The 19,578-nt window shown below is 41.4% G+C and overlaps 1 protein-coding gene and 1 pseudogene across 2 annotated transcripts; one reads left to right on the forward strand and one right to left on the reverse strand.

The window, feature by feature from the left end:
- Positions 1 to 762: 762 nt before the first annotated feature.
- LOC118103302 (leucine-rich repeat neuronal protein 2-like) lies at positions 763 to 8,832 on the reverse strand. 2 transcript variants are annotated; one of them, XM_035150092.2, is made up of 2 exons: positions 8,617 to 8,832; positions 763 to 4,128 (listed from the first exon to the last, which is right to left on the reverse strand). In XM_035150092.2, the coding sequence occupies exon 2, from the start codon at positions 3,757 to 3,759 to the stop codon at positions 1,414 to 1,416; it is 2,346 nt and encodes a 781-aa protein (XP_035005983.1). In that variant the 5' UTR covers positions 3,760 to 4,128; positions 8,617 to 8,832; the 3' UTR covers positions 763 to 1,413. The 2 variants fall into 2 exon arrangements, with proteins under 2 accessions (XP_035005983.1, XP_035005972.1); XM_035150081.2 differs by having other exon boundaries at positions 763 to 4,133.
- Positions 8,833 to 16,782: 7,950 nt separating this feature from the next.
- On the forward strand, positions 16,783 to 19,348 carry LOC118104924 (annotated as a pseudogene).
- Positions 19,349 to 19,578: the final 230 nt, after the last annotated feature.

Here is a 19,578-nt window from a genome sequence, read left to right on the forward strand (position 1 = left end):
TGTGTTTAAAGTACTTGGATATTTTGGAGACAAAATCGTTTTAATTTACTAAATAATTTACTGGCTATTTCTCCTCTGTGTTACAACTCATCTTTGTAAATGCACAAAAAGGAAATATTACATGTGACTGATCTTTGAGAGTCATCTCTATACTAGGACTATATTTGTTATAAAATTGTTATAAACATGAGTATAATATTAAGACAACCATAAAAAAATGCGAACCTCTGCTTTGTCTTCACTGCAGCGTCTGCTCAGTTCCAGGTCTTATCCAGCAGGGGGTCACACTGTGCCTTGTGTTTAATGAGTAGGAGTCAGACATCCTGAGCTTTTATTCGACTCATTTCTACAGTGGAGCAACAGCAGCTGCATGCAGATAAGAAGGAGCTGTGGCTGCAGATGATCAGTAATATGAGATCTTTATGATGGGAGTTTGCTTTAAAGTCTGTCATCTCTCGCTCTATGTTTAGTGCAGTTCACTGATGTGATCCACAGCTGGTTAATGATCATTAGCTCAGCCAAGGAGGTTATGTTTTCACCCCTGTCTGTTGTAAAAACGATAAAAGCCGTAGGAACCCATAAGATTTAGCTGCAGATCCAGATCAGGGGGCGGATGTAGGAATTAGTTTCCCACTTTTCTTTAATATTGCCTGATTGGTCATTTTTCAACATTTGGACTTATGCGCTGTCCTGAGTGCCATTGTAGATTTAAGTGAAATCTCAACTCAGTTTGTGGTAAGGAGCAGATATGAAACAGTATGATTGTATATATTAAAAAGATTTTATTATTCATTTATTGTTTAATAGCTGAAAATAGAATTTAACACCATCACTTCTGGATCACCTTTATGCTGAAAGAGGATGTTGGGATGTTAGGCGGCTAATCTGGATGAGTATACTGTATACATATATGGACAAGCAAAGCAAAAGGGTTGTTGACATCAATCACTTCTACTTACAAAGGCCAGAACGAGCAGGGATTTCACTCAGTGTCATTTCTGAAGGCAGAGTTTTGTCTGCTTGTTTCAGTCTGCGGAACATGTACACAGGAAACATTAAAAACACCCTGGAGGTCTGAGCAGCTCCTCTCTGCAAAATATCTGTCCTTGGTTGGATTTCTTCCGTTTCAGTCCAGTGATCATCAGCTGCTCAGACTCATTTGTTTCGCCCGTGTTCCCCTCAGGAGTGTGATTGTCCAGTTTTATTTCCCCAGTGAGGGTTTAGGATTTCTTTACAATAACACAGAAACAATGTCAATATATACTTTATATAAAATAAATACAAATCTCTGTCCGCATCTCTCTGATCTCTGACTCCTTTCTTCTAGCTGTTATTTACATTGATAGTTTGTGTGTCTGTGTGTGTGTCAGTGTTTTTGTCTGTGTTTTACTCCATGTTCTAATCTACATGATCTCAGCAGTCCTCATGTAAAAGCAGTTTCTCACTCTGCTTTGGCTGATGTCCGTTGCTCTCTTGTGTGTTATGATTGATGATCAGAGCCTTGGGGCTTTTGATTTCCAGCAGAAGGGTATCGTGGATCTCTTGAGCCCCCTCCTTGGGCAGAGTGTCCCAGCTCTGACCGGCCAGCAGCAGCAGTATGAGCGTGAGCAGCAGAAGTGTCACTGCAGTGGAAGTCAGCTCCGGGCTGAGCTGCAGGCTGGGCTTGGGCTCTGGGATATCCTTCGTCTTGAATGAGGCACACTGAGGATTACCGCTCTCTCTCGATCTCCTGTTGACATGCTTGACATCGTTGACAGTCCCTAAATGTAGGCACACGCGATAAAATGTCTGTGCCTGCAGGTGGGTCAGGTTGAAACTCTGCGTGCCAGCCAGGATGCGTGTAGTGTATATAGGAGTGTGGGCGTTTGAGTATATGGCTTGCCAGGAAAGGCGAGTGGAAGGGAGGTTGCGCCTACTCTGCCAGGACAATACAGCATAATGTTGTTCGACCTCCCTCACCTCCAACCCCGCATCCACTCTGAATAATGGAAATCCCTTCAGATTAGCAGACTTGCCCCCTTTTCTGTTCTTTTTTCTGCTGTGCACACCCACAGTAACACTGCGTGTATCTGCTCCTAGCGCATTCTCAGCAACACAGGTATATAATCCGGCCTCGCTGGGAGTGACCTTGTTGATCTCCAGCGTTCCCTCAGGAAGTAGCCGGTAGTGTTTGGAGGGGTTACAGGCAGTATCATTTCTAGCATGGCTGGAGGAGGATGTGTTGTTGAGTCCCTCAGTGGGTGTCAGCCTGGGGCAGGGAGCCGGAGCTCGTAAACCTTTTGTTGCGAGTCTGGGTGCAGGACTAAGTCTCAGCCCAGAGGGAGTCACCCAGTACATTTCAGGCTGTGGATCGGCAAGACCTCTGCAGTGCAAAACCAGTTTGCCTCCCTCTCTTACTCCCACATAGGATGGAAGGGAGCTGGCAGGGATAATAGGGAGGCAGAAGGCTGACATCTCCCTAGAAGACACCTCTCTCACTCTGCGAGCTCTGAGCTCCGGTGGTTCAGAGCACAAGGTGGCCTGTGGTTGGATGAAACGCACCATGCGAGCTGTTTCTGTATCCGTTTGTGTGTCTTTCTGCAAGGCCGCCCAGTGAAACAAGCAGTCACATCGTAGTGGGTTGGAGTGGAGGCTGACCTCCTGCAGACTAGGCAGAGAGACCATGATCTGCTGGTGCAGAGCGCTGAGAGAGTTGGAGTTGAGCATGAGACTCTCCAGCCTGCTTAGCTGGAGGAAAGCCTGTGGGTGAATGTAGGACAGACGAGGGTTGTTGGTGATCTCCAGCTTGGTGAGCTCTGGAAGATTCTCCAGAGCGGCTTCCTCAATAGAAACAAGATCGTCCATGTTGTTCAGGCCGAGCTCCTTCAGGTGGACCATGTCTCGGAAATCTCCTGTCTCGATCAGTTTGATGCGGTTCTTGTTGAGGTCGAGGAACTTCAGTCCTGGCACTCTCCTCAGCGCCTGTGTGGGGACCTTGGTCAACAGGTTATCATAGAAGGAGAGGCTCTCCAAGCCGTCCAGCCCGTCCAACGCTTCCTCAGCCAGGCCTCTCAGACCCATCCCCCCAAGCACAAGACTCCTGAGGGATTTTAGAGCCAGGAAGCCTTTCTCAGGAAGAGCCTCCACTGGGTTTCCCCCAAGCATGAGAACTTCCAAGCTGGGCAAAGCCCTGAACCACCAAGGGTTGATGGTGGTGAGTCTGTTGTTGTTGATATGAAGACGCAGTAGAGAGTCCAGACCAATGAAGGCTCCAGGGGCGATTGAGCGTAAGTTGTTGTGGCTGAGAAAGAGTTCCTGCAGAGCTGGCAGTGAGGAGAAAGAGGACTCAGGGAGGTGACTGAGATGGTTTTCATCCAGGTGAAGAGACAGCAGAGAGGGCAGGGAGGAGCCCTGAGTTATTGTCCTGACACGACTGAAGCGATTCTGGGAAAGGTCAAGGTCGGTGAGGTTGGGGAGCCCGTGCAGCACCTCAGTGTCAAGCTCAGACAGCAGGTTGCTCTGCAGGCGCAGGGTGTGCGTGTTCGGGGGTATAGGCAAGGGGAGCGTGGTCAACAGCAGGTCGTTGCAGTCCACAGTGGGAGCTTCATGGTAGACCGAGTCAGGGGAGAACCACGGCTTGATCTGGCACACACACCGCACCGGGCACGAGACGTGCCATGGCAGCGTGTGAGGTAGTGAGCCCACAACAGTGGGCACACACACGCCGACAAACACACACAGGAGACACTGTGACTGTAGAAGCTCTAAAGTCGGCCTCATAATCCTCACAGTTTCACAGAAGCTGATTTAGACAGATGAGTTTGTTATTAGGAGCTGAGATGAATCATTTGGACCAGGATTGTTTAGGAAGTCGTGTGATTTACAGTTTTAAGTTGTGTCTGCAAACTGTAAAAGATGCGGTGCAGTGTCATCAATCATTAAGTGGAAGCCTATTAAAGAGGGATTATATTATTAACAGCACACAGACATAATGTTTTTTTCCCTTTACTACACAAATAATGTTTTTATGTGTTGCAGTGATCAGAGGATGCACGATGGCTGTAGCTCAATAACGGCCTTTGTTGTCACACCATCGATCTCACATCCTGGCCCAGGTGCAGGACTCACAGCTCACAGCGTGGCAGCTCACTGTTCTGTCGGAGAGAAAAGGGGGAAAAGATTCAAAGTAAAAGACGGAAGACTAAAACCTGCCTTTTAATTCAGTGTATTCAAACTGAATGTGTACGTTTTTTGTTTTTCAGTTAGCAAGATAGAGCAAAAACTACTTGACCAAATAACACAAAACCTGGTGGAAAGATGCAATATGGGTCAGGGGGAAACCCATAAAATGTTGGTGTGGATGCGGATTAGGAATTGAATCCAAGATATTTTTTTTCACTATAGAAAAATAAATGGATCTTAATGAAAAATTAGGCATATTTAGATGACTGATATTTATTTTTCTAGAGTGAAAAAAAAGATCTTGGATTCAATTCCTAATCCACATCCGCACCAAAATTATATGGGTTCCCCCCTGACCCATATTGCATCTTTCCACCAGGTTTTGTGTTATTTCGTCAAGTACTTTTTGCTATATCTTTTTGCCCACATGATGTGGGCTTTATATTTAATGCTCCCAGAAATACAACAAGCAGAAATGCTCTTTAGCCGAGGACGGAGGAGAGAGAGGATGAAAAAACATGTAGAGTGGAGTGGATTTTACAGAAGTGCTACATGAAGACATGGGAAGAGGAATGAGAAAGAAAGGAGGACACCGATGAGAAAAAGAAGAAAGAAAGAAATCAAGTACAGAGGATACGAGAGGAAATGATTGAGAGATTATACGGTTATCTGGCAGTGTTACCTTTAGTCTACAGGAGATTAGGTACGGTAAATATGCAGTAGTGATGAAATCATATCGCACGTAAAATAAATAAAACAGTCACTTAAACTAAATAAATCAAAAAGCATGTGTTTTTCACAGGATGCAAACTGCACTTACATAACCTATATTGTGGTATATAGTTTTTTTTAAATGTCATTATTAACCATACACACACTCACACACATGTTTTGTTTGATGCATTTCAACCTAAATTTAAAAAAAACTGCATGACCAACTGTGGCTTGTATTAATTATTTTTTAATTAAGAAATATCAACAACATTGGATAATTAGCACAAAGTATTGACTGTCATTTGTTCTGATATCTAAAATCAATTGCGTGGGAAAAACTCACTCACACACGCCGAAAAGCCATGCAAGGCTTGATGCATAGTTGCCATGGAAACAGATCTCCCATTCTCTGTCTGTCTTGGTGTTTTGAGATTTAGTTTGGAGTTTGTTTTGGTCCAATCTGTGCATCAGTTGACAAGAACACTGATGAGCAACAGTGACTGGACTGAGGAGACGCTACATTCATCATGACTTCATCTATGAGGCTGCATGCGAAACTACATTTTCCTCCTTCGTCCGTCTTTATTTATAATACTGAAACATCTGTCCACTGTCTGTGATGAAGTTTTGTCTCATTAGAAAGAAAGTCGTATATGAAGCATCTGCAGTTCTCGTGAGTAACCCTGAACAGCTCTGCAGGATGTTGACGTCTGTCAGGTGATGAGGAGAAAGTGAGGAGAGATGCTCGTTTTCCTCAGTAAAAGAAAGGAGAGAGAACTGACAGATGATTCAGTGAAGCACATTAGAGAAGAAAGACAACATGTCATATTATACACCACTGTTGAATTGTATGAGCAAAAACAAAGTGAGCACTTTGTTTTGTGTGTGTCTGTGTGCAGTGTATTGAGTCAATTTAATGTGTGTGCAGTAACAGTAAAACACAGGAGCTGCAGGTCTCACCTCCTGGGGTTTTTCTTACTCGCATATCAGTCATTCACTTTCATCTCCACTCTCATCTTTTCATGCAACCTCCTCAATAATTGAGCCATCATTTCATTTTAAAGCACCTCGCCTTTGTCACAGTCTTTTAAAAGCAAGAGCAGTTTCAGGAAAGCAGAGCTGTGCACTGATGGGTGTGCACAAAGGACTTTTGTTGCCTTTAAATATGAACAATTCAGAAAAGTAGTTTGAAATAACAGCTGCATATGACTCAGCAGCTACTTTCACAGCTCCGTCTCTTCCCTCGTCGTTTCACCGTGGATAAGCGGAGAATATTGTCTGATCTTAGTGGACGTTATTACTCCACCTCTTACTCTTCGGATTTCTTTGAAAGTTTAGTGTGACTGGACTGTATGTGATCCACAGCTGTACCCCAGCCGGCCATTAAGGGATAGTTACACAAAGACAAAGCTGCACTGATCTTAATCCAGAATCCGACATGGCCTTCAAGTCAACAGCTACTTAAACACTGCAGGTTAATTATTGAGTTAAGTTAAAATAGCGATTGGAAATGTAATTTAACTAAGGTTAAAAAAAAAAAACAGTCTGCATGATACAGATACACTGAGGCACTAGAAAAATGTTTTCATGTTGTTTCTGTTAGTTTACAGTAAATAGATTCTGCGTCCACTCAATCGATTGAGTTGACTAATCAATAAATCAATTTATGGTTCCAGCATTTCACATCTCAGGATTTGATGATAATATATTTTGCTAAATGGAATATTTTTGGGCCATTTTAACAAAACATGACATTTAAAGATGTCGTCTTGACGCTGGGTAATTATAACAAAGATTTGAACAGTTTTCTGTCAAATAACAAGACATAGAATTATTCTGTTGAATAATGATGAATCAATAATGGGATTCAATGAAATATGTGTTAGTTGTAGAACTAATCCAAATCAATCAGTCACATTTAGTTTTGTTAGAGATTTAATTTGGAGGATTTAGTGGCACCTACACAGGGCCCCTGCAGAGCCAAGGTTTGGTTTGTCCGCTCTGGGCTACTGTAGAAACATTGCAGTGCAACATGGTGCCCTCTATGGAAGACGGCATATTCTTTTCATCATTTCTAAAAGGACCCTGAAGTTCTAAACACCGGGCCTTTAATATTAAATTCAATCTCACCTCAATTTCCAATTTTTCCCCTCAGTGTTTTACAAATAATCTAAATTACAACTGAAAATGTAATAAGCAAAGTAATGAAATTAACACTGTCGATTTCTGCTCTAACCGTTGACAACTGAAGAGTCTTTTATTTAAACTGGCCTTCGTCTCTCCTTGTGCTGTCCAGTGTTTAAAACGTTGTTATTGTCAATCTATAGCATTTATTTAATTTTTTGTTACTAAGTTCACTGTGTTTTTAACAGATTTTTTTTTTTTTTATGAAGCATTTTGTGTCTTTACTCTGTGAAAGTTATGATACATAAACATAAAATCATGACAATAGACACAGTCGTTTTTTTTATATTCACAGTATTCCACAAAAATGACTACGTTTGGTATAGATATGTCTGTTTAAATATTATGCTAAACAAAATATGCATTAATGAGGAATTTAAAGGAATGTCCCACACCTCTCAATCCATCTCTTCTACAGAGCAAAAACCAAATATCATTCTCTGTGTTGTTGGGCTTCCATATACTTTCTGAACCTGAGATGTGTCATTCAGGTTTCTGGATCAATAACTGATCTATCAATGTTTCTATTGGGCAGATATTTCTTGACTACTGCACACACCCCAGACTGTGACAGTTAAAGAGAAAATAATCGAATACATGAAGTATTTCATTCGTCTGGTTGCATTTGTTTGGCCAGTTTGTAATTTGTGTGTATTCCTCATTTGACTTATACAAGTAACTCAAACTTCGAGTTGAAGTTTACATTCAAGTCTGTCTGGTACTTTAAGGATCAGGGGGACACATGATTCATGATAGAGAGGAAATGATGCAGTGAGATGGAAGGCTTGAAGGCTTCAAGTCGTTCTTTAAAATCCTAAACACGCAAAATCACAAACCTTTACTTTCTAACTTTTCAATTTATTTTGGTGTAAGTTCCACATGAGCGCTAAAGTAATGATCTTTCGTTCTTTTTGCAATGAAACAAGTTTTGCAATTCTAGGTTTAAAAAAGAGGCAATTATGCACGGTTTAAATAATCAAAATGTATCTTGTAAGTCAGTGGCTTGAAAGATTTCAGACCCTCACTAAGGTGAAAAAAAATAAATCATAACTCTGATATGTTGTTGTGGAACAGAAACATTCATGTTTCTGCAGAAGTTAAAGTGAAATGTTCATCATCTGTTCATCGTCTCCATTTTACTTAGTTTTATCCAATCTAACCTAATGAGGCAGCCAGAGAGGAGCATAGACCACAGATTACAGAGGAAGGTATGGAGGAGAAATACATGTTTTCATGAGATGATCCATTACATAAGGGTTGTTTTTGCTGTGCTGCTATGACACAGAGAGAGACGGCAACAGGGCGGAAAGAGAGGGATGTGTGACAGAGGCAGAGGCGCTGATTAAAAAGAGAAAAAACACAAAACACAAAAACTGATGCACTTTCCTGCATCTGCAACCACAGACCTCCATGCTTCTCTGTCTGTAGCACACACCTGCAACCACCCCCTTCTGCTGCTCTCACTCAGAGTGAGTGAGTGTGTGTCCTGCATGTGACTGCATTTCTGTGTGAGTTCTACAGCTTCCTCAGAAAATCATATCAACACATTTGTCTTACCGCACGAGAAGCATCGACTACATCTCTCTTGCCTCCTTCATTTGCCGTCAGCCTCATGTGCAGGGATGCTGTGATTCTTCCTCTCCCTCCCAGTCACACGTTTTTGTGGATCTCTTAAGATTCCTGAAATATCACTTCCCTCGCTCTCTCCCTCTCGCTGGGGCTGAAGAGAAAAATTGGCACAGACTCTGTCTCTCCCTCCCTCTCTCTCTCTCTCTCTCTCTCTCTCTCTTTCTCTCTCTCTTTCTCTCTCTCTATCCCTCTCTCCCTCCAGCTACAGAGGAGATGAGGTGTGTTCTGCAGCAGAGCTTCTGTCCCTCTCCTCTCTCCTCCTCTCTTTCTGCTCGCTGCCTCACTCTCTCACTCTTTCTCTTTCCCTGTGTCACAAGCCAAAAGGAAAATTACTTTGTTTAAGTTATGGTGCTATTTTTGCTGGATGAGAAGTTTTTCTCTGGCTCCTGATGGCATTTTAGTTTTTTTTATTTCAGTTTTTTAATATTTCATTAATATATTATTACACTACACTACATTATTAATACACTGCTCTTGTCTTTTCCATTAAACAGACTTGGTGATTGTTGTATCTGTTAGATTTCAATGTGGAATCTACTCTAATCTGACTCAACACCATTACAAATCTCCAGTGCAAACTTCACAACAGGATTTCAGATGTAAATGTTGTTAACTTCCTTTCAGGCTTCAATGAGATTGACATGGGGCTTATTATTTAATGGTGCTTGAAAGAGAAAGCAATACGATAATCATTTTAATGTGGATGCTGAAGATGGAGTGGAAACTGACTCTGGGTTTTCAGCTGTTTATTTCATTGTCTCTGATTCCAATAGTGTGCTAGTGTTTCCTATACTTTCTGTACACGTCCACATTGTTACATGGTGGCAACTGGTGGTAATTAATGAATGGAAGTTTAGTCCAGTATGTGTGCAGACAGTGTGAGGCTCAGTGATACTGCAGCATGAATATATTTTCAATGAGCTCACCATCGCTCGGTGTTGAAAATGCCATTAATTTGGTTTTGCACTGGAAAATAGAGGAATCCACTTTGACTGCACTGGAATGGAGGTATAACTCTACTCTGTGTGTTGATCCAGGCTGCAGCAACACAGCATTAACACAATAAATATCATGTATGCAGCATTAAACATAACCCTCTGTGGAATTAAACCTGGATGTTAAAGACGCTCACTGCTTCAAACTAACACTGTAAACCACGTGGAAATGACAATGGCTGCCTCTGCAAATAGCAGATACAGTTACAGCAGTGAATTACAAATGTTTTTGCTCAGTGTCAAGTTATTTAAGTAAAATGATGATGTGTGAGGGTGGACAGCTTAAACAGCTTCACTGAGGTGTGTTTCACATTACATCTCAGTAAGTTTGCTACCAAACATGACTCAGAAATGTCGAATGAGCCACAATTTCCTTTGTCAATGTTAAGCCATTTTCAGAAATGAACTCCAGAGAATGTCCTCACAATTAAGTAATTTTCCATAGATTGGCTGTGTCCGAAAACTCACTACTCATTATATAGTCCACTGTATAGTGGACTCATTGTTTCCCACAATGCATTTTGAAAAGTAGTGTACAACCGATGGTCACCTAACCCCCTAACCCTCAACAACATAAACCATCATGCATTACGCTTGTGGCTTTGAAAGGAGAATAAGTGGGCAGCAAGTCTCAGTCTTCTCTCTCTGGTGATTCTACTCCTTATTATTACCAAAAATATCTAAATTCTACTGAGGATAGAGACAGACAGGTTTCTTTTTGCCAGCATTATAACAAACTGATTTTTAAAACATCCAGTTTTATAGTGTGCCATGCATTAATATCGAAAGCGTTCATTTAGTATACTGTGTGTGGTTTGGGTTGCCAAGTCTAGATTGACGAGAGAAGATATCCCAGGTGTTCGTCTTCAGTTTGGAACAGACACGCTAGTGGAACTCGGGGGGGTGAAGGAGTGAGGCTGGCCTTTTTCATATGTCTTGAATATTTTTACATTTTAAGTTGTGTCACTAAAATATGAAAAAGCAGCAGAGCAGTGCATCACAGCACGAAGTGTGGCAAACATATTTATCTTTACATTTAAACATGGTCATTCCACGTGCCTTTTACCTCAAAGTATTAAAACTAAAGTGTGAAATAATAATTTACTATGGGATTTTCCAACGGCCGGCGTTGTTGCTGTACGTCAGAATCCTGGGACAATGGTGTAATTCCTGGTGCAGAGAAAATGCGCTAGTAGTGTGTTTTCTGTTGCCCATGAGCTCACTATAGAGTGCTCTTCATAGCATGTACTATATACTGAGGTAGGGGTTAGTGATTGAGTGGCTGATTTCGGACACAGCCAATGCTTCTCACATGTGAAAATCCATGAAATTGAGGCTTTCAGAACAACAGGAAAGTCTCCGGAGTGTTCAGGTGACCAATGTAAACAATCCATTGTTTGTAACCATGATGACAAAGCTCACAGATTCTTAACTAAGTGGTTATTAAAATCCCAGAACTGTGATATTTCCCCAAACTTAACCGAGGGTTTTTTTGTACCTGAACCTAAGCAAACCTTCACCATGGTGATATTATGACGTCATCAAACAGATTCATTTTTTAACAGTGATTTGTAATGGTTGTGCAGAGCAGTCACATGGAATTAAGTTTAGTGATTTAACACTATCCTCAGATTTAGTTTAAAGCTATTTACTTTTACTATTAAAATTTGCATTACCTGCACATCCTAAAAGATAAAGATTTGGCGTCGGTGGATTCTGAGTAAACATGTAAAATCACTTCTGTTTAGATCGACACTGAGTTTATGCACATTCTGTATTTCTGTGAGAATTGGATCTTGCAAACCACAACTGTTCATCACAGAGTAACAGTGCAACACAAGTTTCCAGCAGCAGCAGCCACAGTCATTGCCAGACGTTTGTGGGAATGAAATCAAACACAAAATATGTATAAATACTAAATTATTTTATTTCCTCAGTCTCAACAACTTTTTTGCTCAACTCCTGGTGGTGAAATAAAAGATACATTTATTATTTAGCAGAGCTTGTGAATAGTGAAGAGGGGAGCCTCTGGTCAGTGATGAAGAATAAACTGGTGCCAAATAATCAGTTATTATATTTCTTTAATTTAACAAATGTATAATAGTAAAAAGGATTTAAAATAATGATAATATATAATCCTTTCATTTAAAAAATGTGATGGTTTGTGATTCTTTATGGCTTAAAAATAAATGCCAAGAAAAACGCATCACAAAAGAAGGTTTCGGTGCACATTGTAAGTTTTGTAAATGTGTCTGACCACAGCCCTGCAGTCTCATGCCTGTGGACATTGGCTGGGATTTGACCTTTATGCTAATTAGGAGTAACCGGCATGTGCTTTCAATTCAAGCACACGAAGGGATTCTTTTTTAAATATAAGAACACAGGTGAACTATTCTGAAGTTCATGAATCTGACATAGTTGAACTTTCTTAAGAACCATTTTAAGAAAACACTATCACACAAACAGAAGATGTTGGTGAATCATTTGCACTGTAACTACAGAAATATTGTATTTCTATGTTTCGATATTCTTAGATGCAGTGTAAATAGTAAAATGTCCAGTTCTAGTTCAGTTTGAGGACACTGCATCCTCGTGTGGCTTTGGAGGTGATTTGGTTTCATATGATTCACCTTGTTTGCATTCGCAATCGTTGACCTTACACTAATGGAAAAAAACAAACTGTTAAAGCGCCTCATTCACTATTATCTTTTTTCTTTTCATCGCAGTTCACATTTACAGACAGTATAAGTATGAAGAATGTGTGAATTGAGTGGGTGTGTTGTCATTGAAAATCAATAACTGGAGTGGTTGTGAAGGACAGAAAATGAGGAGCCACTACAGAATGTATTGAGAGACGAAGGAAGAAGTCGGCTAACTCAGTGGTCTGAAATATTTCTGCAACCTTAGGGCTTATATTAATGTGTATTATGTGCATGTGTGTGTGAGTGTGTGTGTGTGTGTGTGTGTGAGTGTGTGAGAAACAGTCGGACTTGGCCTCTAATGGCTTTCCTCTTCATTTACTTGATTCATTCAGGAGCCAGCACACAAAAGCACACACACCCACATGCCCTGCCGACTCAGAGGCAGCAAGGATAAGTGCTAGCTCGCTGAAAGGAAGGGAGCGAGAGGAGGTCGCCATGGCAACACTGGGGGGCTGTTGCTTTTATTGGAGAAAGAAAATCAGCTCTGCCTATATCCTCCCATCTCTCACTCCTCACTCTTTCAAGTCAAGTCACCCCTCTTGTCTCTCTGTCTCACCTTTCTTTCTCCCCATGTGCACTTCATCCTCCATGAGCTGGTGTCAGCTGTGTGTGACGTCGACAGAAGATGTGAAAATTCAAGTCATGTCTGGTGTCAAAGACCTCTCTCGTTAGCACTTTCACTTTGTGACGGGGCTGAAGATACAGCATCTTGTATGATGCTGCAGTTTAATGTGGTTTTTTTTAAAGTTTTGTTACAATGTGTACACAATGTGTTTCATATCAAAGATATATGAGAGATTGCAGCAATGGCGATACAAACACTGTTGTGTGCCAAATATCTGACTGTGTGTTTCCACAGAACATTGAGTCACACTCAGTGATATTAATAATACAACAACAACAACAATAATAATAATAATAATGATAATAGCTCAACAGAAGCAAATCAAGCTTAGGAATGTGACTAATTTATGAGAAGGAACTTTCATACATGCATGTGCGCACACTCACACACACACACATCATATCTTCTTACAGAATATACAGTAACGCATGATATCCTTCGACGGGTTGTGTCGCCATGTGAACGTGTCAGTGTGAAGCGGAGCATCCCCTTCCCCCGGCACAGCATTTGAATTCTGTTCACAGGTGGAATGTTCCCCAGCTGAACCTGGGAACACTCAAGGACTCGGGGACAAGCCTCTCACATTACAGCTAAACGTGCAAGTGCATGTGTGCACAAGGAAGAGAGAAAATGATTGAGTATTTGCTGCCATGGTGACAAGCCCAGCAGTATCTAATGGCAACGGGCTGTTGGAAGAAGGCTGCATTTTGTGGGAGGGGTGACGGGTGAGGATGGAGGGAGCAGAGATAGATTGAGGGAAATGAACACTGAGTGCCTCTCACATTTAGCACTGCATTCACATTTTGATTGCGTTTTTTAAATGTGTGCAGAGTGACATCATACATTACAGTTTAAATGCTTTTTTTTGTCAAACAGAGAAGAAAAGGAGGCTTGTAATGCACTACAGCTCTGACCAAGTTCACACAGTCACAAAAAAATCACAGATAGCAGAGTGATGGCTGGGAATGACCTGGAAATAGAAACTGATGTATTTTAATTATCAGTGTTATTCTGTAGTATTTCATTTTGTACAGATGGATGCGAATCAGTAGCTAAATCCTGTCTCCTATCACTGTGTGTGGCGTGATATGAGGATGGCAACAGGTCTGTGTTTATCTGCTGTTTCCCTGTACATGGTTGCCATGGTGAAAGAGACAGAGAGGCTTTGAGTTTGTTTGGAGGTTAAATAAGTTAAATTAAGAGTTAATAGTTCTCCATAGTGATGAAGAAGAAGCTCTGTTGTGTCTGGGGTTACGACCTGTGTTGATTTCAGTGTACTCCAGTGTATTGACCTTGTTGAAAAGCAGACATCACTGCAGAGGAAATTATAAATTGTCTCAGATTCTTGAACATCTTCTACTAAATGGATCTGAGTGCTAACGGAGCTTATTCACTCTCTCTGGTGGTAAGATTCGGTAGTGCATCAAACACTCTGCTCTTTCTCACAAAAACATTGTATGTATAACTTAAAACATTAAATTGATCACTTATACCGCCAACTGCTTTTAAATAAATTCTGCTCAAATTTAAAATGTAAAACCCCAAAGAGACATTTGCGAGTGAGTTATGTGAGGAATATTTGTTACCACTCACTAACTGAATAAGGATTGCTCCCCTTAAAGTATTTATTATGATTTACCAAACTCATATCATAATCCAGATCTGCAAAAAGAAAAAAAAAAATTTTTTTTTTCATAAAGAGCTCTCATTATTTCTTGAGTTATTCACAAAAATGTTTAAAAACTATGAAACCAGATGAAAACATAATCTATTTGTTTGAGGTAGGAATTAAACCACAATGCATTGCCATATTGGGCGGCTGTAGCTGAGGGGTAGAGCAGTCGTCCTCCAACCACAAGGTCGGCAGTTTGATCCCAGTCTTCCACATTTGCATGCCGAAGTGTCCAAGGGCAAGACGCTGAACCCTAATGCCCCTCTTAGAAAATGTGCTGCTAATAGATGCACTGTGTGAATGGCAAACTGTACTGTAATCGCTTTGAGTGGTCATCAAGACTAGAAAAGCACTATATGAATACAAACCATTTACCATATGAGTAATGATGTAACTGGCAGTGTTGTTGAGTCCACCACTTTGGTCCAGAATCTCAACAACCAATTAATGAATTGCATCGGATTAATTTATTAATGAATTTAGTGATCCCACAATTTTGAATGTAAACTGTCAAACTTTCACTCACTCAGTGGATTTTCCCTTGATGCCATGATTCAATTTTTGTAAGGATAATTTTACCAAATACCTGCAAAGCTATGATATTTCCATCAACATCAGCTGGACTGTAGTTTACTGCTAATTTAAGAAAGCATTACGCAGACATGGTCAACATGGAAAATATAAATTTAGAGTACACATACTGAACATTATTTATTACATATTCATTAATCCACCGTTGCATAACAGGCACTTATTACCAAATAATATAAGTGTGTGTGTGACTGGAGTTGCTAGTTTGAATCTGTGCACAGGTTGGAATATGATATAATTCATTAACAGGGGTGTTGTCCTTGAAAGGGTGTCAACATGAGCAGCTCCCTGATGTGATGTAACTCTGAATATGAAGCAGGGCTGTTATCAAATTTACTCAGACAGATACAAATATGTCCTGCATAATAATTTTACCCCAAACTATAATTTATACAGTATGTATAACTGCAAATGCTTAATGTGAATTTTGTTTTTCTTTCCTTGCCTCTCTACCTGTTTTATTTATTATTAAGTGTTTCGGAGCTTCAAAGAAATGATATCTATAATATATTTAAAATGTCAAGTAAACTGATTAGGTGGGATCCTTTTATCTTGAAGCCCTCTTATAGGACTTAAATCATCAGTTTTTTAAATACGATCTAGAAAGAACCATAGACTTCTGTCCAGCCTCAAATTATTCTTCATCAGAAACATTCAAAGATGATGAAAAATATAATGTTTCACTTTATGCAGATGACTTATTTCTATTTGGTTTGGGCCACATTCCATCGAATAGCATTAATTTAGACGTACGCACATTTAATTTGTTTTTAACTTTGAGCACTTCTCTTTACTTTACATTAAAACATCTCAAAAGTTGACTTTTACTCTATATAAGTCTACAAAGTACAAGGTAACTTCCAAGCATTTGTAGTTCAAATTTTGGAATTTCACAGATGGAGACTAAGTGGTAGCTTTTAGTGTCCAACATTAAAAATGATCATTCAGTGTGTGATAATGGAAATTCATAGCGATGGCACCATCAGTGTGAGATTGAATTTACAATCCAGATCGCATATCATCAAACTGCTGATCCACATCCAAGTTCAGGGAAGGACAAACAAACATCAGTGATGACTGATTGCATGTGAGGGTGATAAAGCATGTAGCAGGGAAGTTAAGAACAACTTAGCAAACATCGCTATCAAACAACTCGTGTCAATGGAAAAAGGTGGGTAATTCACTTACGTCATGAGGACCGATTATGGAAAATACAATTTTTAAAACACCTGTAAACCATTGAAAGTGAAACAGTGAAAAACCTGATGTGAATATGAAGCCACGTCAAACAGTTAGACACTGTTCTGCCAACTTTAAAAGCCTTGGAAATAATACGTTTATATCGGATCATATCATTATCAAAAAGTCACATGAATGTTATCAGCTGTGAACAAATAAAATAACAAGTTTGACTTTCAGTTTTGCTGAGTCTTCAAGCCTCTTCAAACACACTTCACAGATATTGCAGATATGGAGGAGGACCTGAGGAGTATAAAAGGGTCCGAGGAGCCTAAGCTCATTGTACAGAGACAACATGGGCAAGCTACTCATCTGCGTCGGTAAGCTGAGCTCCTTGTTCACTGAAACCTTTCAAACTTTGTAAAAACACAATTTAACTTCATGTTAACTTGTCAACCTGCTGCCTCTTCCCTCTCTCCTAATCGGTTTTCTTCTCTCTGCAGGACTGGCACTCCTGCTGCACGTGCAGCTAGGTAATTATATCCTCTCTCCACTCAGTGTTGCTCATGCGTATTGAAGTTTGTAGCCTAATGTAAGAGTGATTATTCCATGTGCCGCAGGATCATCCTACATCCTCTCCTGTTATTTCACCAACTGGGGACAGTACCGTCCTGGAGCAGGCAAGTATTTCCCCACCAACATTGACCCATGTCTCTGTGACCACCTCATCTATGCCTTCGCTGGAATGGACGGCAACATGATCAAGACCTACGAGTGGGACGATGAGAAACTCTATGGACAGTTCCAGGCTCTGAAGAACCAGTAAGTAAACACAAATGCTCTGTAGTGACAGTGAGACTCCAGAACACATGGAAACACACATTACAGTACTTTGATAATGAGAGAGTTTTCAGTGGATGTTGTTGTCGTTTGCAGGAACAGCAACCTGAAGACTCTGCTGGCCATCGGAGGCTGGAACTTTGGTACTCAGAAGTAAGTGATGACACGAGGATCAATATTCTCACCAAGAGGATCTTGTGACACTTGCAGGAACTTCGCTCTGACTGTCTTCTTGACCTCCTCCAGGTTCACAGCCATGGTTTCCTCCCTGCCAATCGTCAGACCTTCATCACCAGCGTGATCACATTCCTGCGTCAGTATGAGTTTGATGGTCTGGATATTGACTGGGAGTACCCGGCTCGTGGCTCCCCAGCTCAGGATAAGGAGCGCTACACCGTTCTGGTCCAGGTGGGTCTTATTGATGGCCTATGATGAATCCGGGTTGTAGACCAATGCTACTGTGGTGACATGTCACTGGCAAAACCTGCAAGTAACTGTGTTAGAGTGTTGAGAGTGCAACATATCAATCAACAGATGGATTTATCTATACTTTTAAAAAACATGCAACTGTTACTGTTTCTTTCTCTTTGTCCATCTAAAGGAACTGATGAGCGCCTTTGAGGCTGAGGGCAAGAAGACCAACCGTCCCCGTCTGATGCTGACTGCTGCTGTCTCTGCTGGCAAGGGAACCATTGACTCTGGATACCAGATCGCTCAGATTGGCGCGTAAGTGTGTGCATATGTGTGCAAACGTTACACACCCTCACAATTGTTGTACAATCCGCTAAACATGAATCCTTTTGTCTGTTGACCAGTGTGCTGGACTACTTCCACGTCATGACCTATGACTTCCACGGTTCTTGGGAGCACAACGTTGGAGAGAACAGTCCTCTGTACAAAGGACCCTCTGACCAGGGATCCATGATCTACTTCAATGTGGTGAGGTAAGCGACCATTATTTGTCTCTGTTTGCTGTAAATGAATAAACATGACATCAAGGAGTAGACATTCATGCTGGTCTGTACTCTCTCATGTGCAGGACTATGCCATGAACTACTGGAAGAGCAACGGTGCCCCAGCTGAGAAGCTGCTGGTTGGTTCCCACCTATGGCCACACCTTCCGTCTGGCTTCCTCCAACACAGCTGTGGGAGCTCCTGCCAGTGGACCTGGACCTGCTGGACCTTTCAGTCGTCAGGCTGGTTTCTGGGCCTACTATGAGGTTAGTGCTTCTTGTTTTCTTCCATGGACAATGTTTACTTAAATCTTGTGTGGATCCTTAACGTAAATGTTCTCTCTGCCATCAGATCTGCACTTTCCTGAAGCAGGGAGCCACTCAGGCCTGGGACAGCCCCCAGGATGTTCCATACGCCTACAGCAAGGGAACCTGGGTTGGATATGACAATGTGAAGAGCTTCCAAATCAAGGTATGAAGTCGAATATCATTATTCACATTCATGTCTCCAAATGTTGTGTTTTTAACACTTGGTTTAACCTCCGATCCGCTCTACAGATTCAGTGGCTGAAGCAGAGCGGTTTCGGTGGAGCCATGTGTGGAGTCTGGATCTCGATGATTTCAGTGGTACTTTCTGTGGCCAGGAAGATACCTCTGATCAACACCATCAAGAGTGGACTGGGAACTGGAGCCTGTACGCATTAAAACACATCCGTCTGTAAAATTCGCAATGAGAATATATCCGTGTTTGACCTATATTTTCATTTCTCTCCTCAGCTTGTGCTTCTCGTTCTGACCCCCTGCCTCCAGTCACACCAACCGCACACGCTCAGCCCAAGCCCGGTGGTGGCGGCAGCAGTGGTGGCAGCAGCAGCGGTGGCAGCAGCAGCGGAGGAGCTGGCTTCTGTGCCGGAAAGGCCAATGGACTCTTCCCAGACCCAACCAACAAGAACCACTTCTATGAGTGCAGCCAGGGACAGACCTACGACCAGCACTGTGCCGTCGGCCTGGTGTTCGATGACAGCTGCAAGTGCTGCAACTGGGCTTAAATCATCAAGAATTCAGGAACAGCTGTGTAACACCTGACTCATCAAACCTGAATAAATAAGGCATTTAAAGCAATTTCACGTCCCTTGTGGTTTTGTGTATTTCATGTATGTTCCAATCAAAATCATTCAACTACAAATCAGCAAAGAGGAATCAGTTTATTTATCGATGATAAACTTTAAACAAAAAACATGATAAGTTAAAGCTGCAAGCAGCATTGGACGAGTTCTCGCACATGATAAATGTCAGAGGTCCAGGCAGGACGAGGGTTGACAGGAGCTGTCGC

This window comes from Hippoglossus stenolepis, chromosome 3 (genome assembly GCF_022539355.2).
Source record: "Hippoglossus stenolepis isolate QCI-W04-F060 chromosome 3, HSTE1.2, whole genome shotgun sequence".
In the NCBI taxonomy this organism is placed as follows: Eukaryota; Metazoa; Chordata; class Actinopteri; order Pleuronectiformes; family Pleuronectidae; genus Hippoglossus; species Hippoglossus stenolepis.

Coding starts and splice junctions, on each gene's coding strand:
- LOC118103302 (XM_035150092.2), bottom strand. CDS start 3,759: ATGAGGCCGACTTTAGAGCTTCTACAGTCACAGTGTCTCCTGTGTGTG.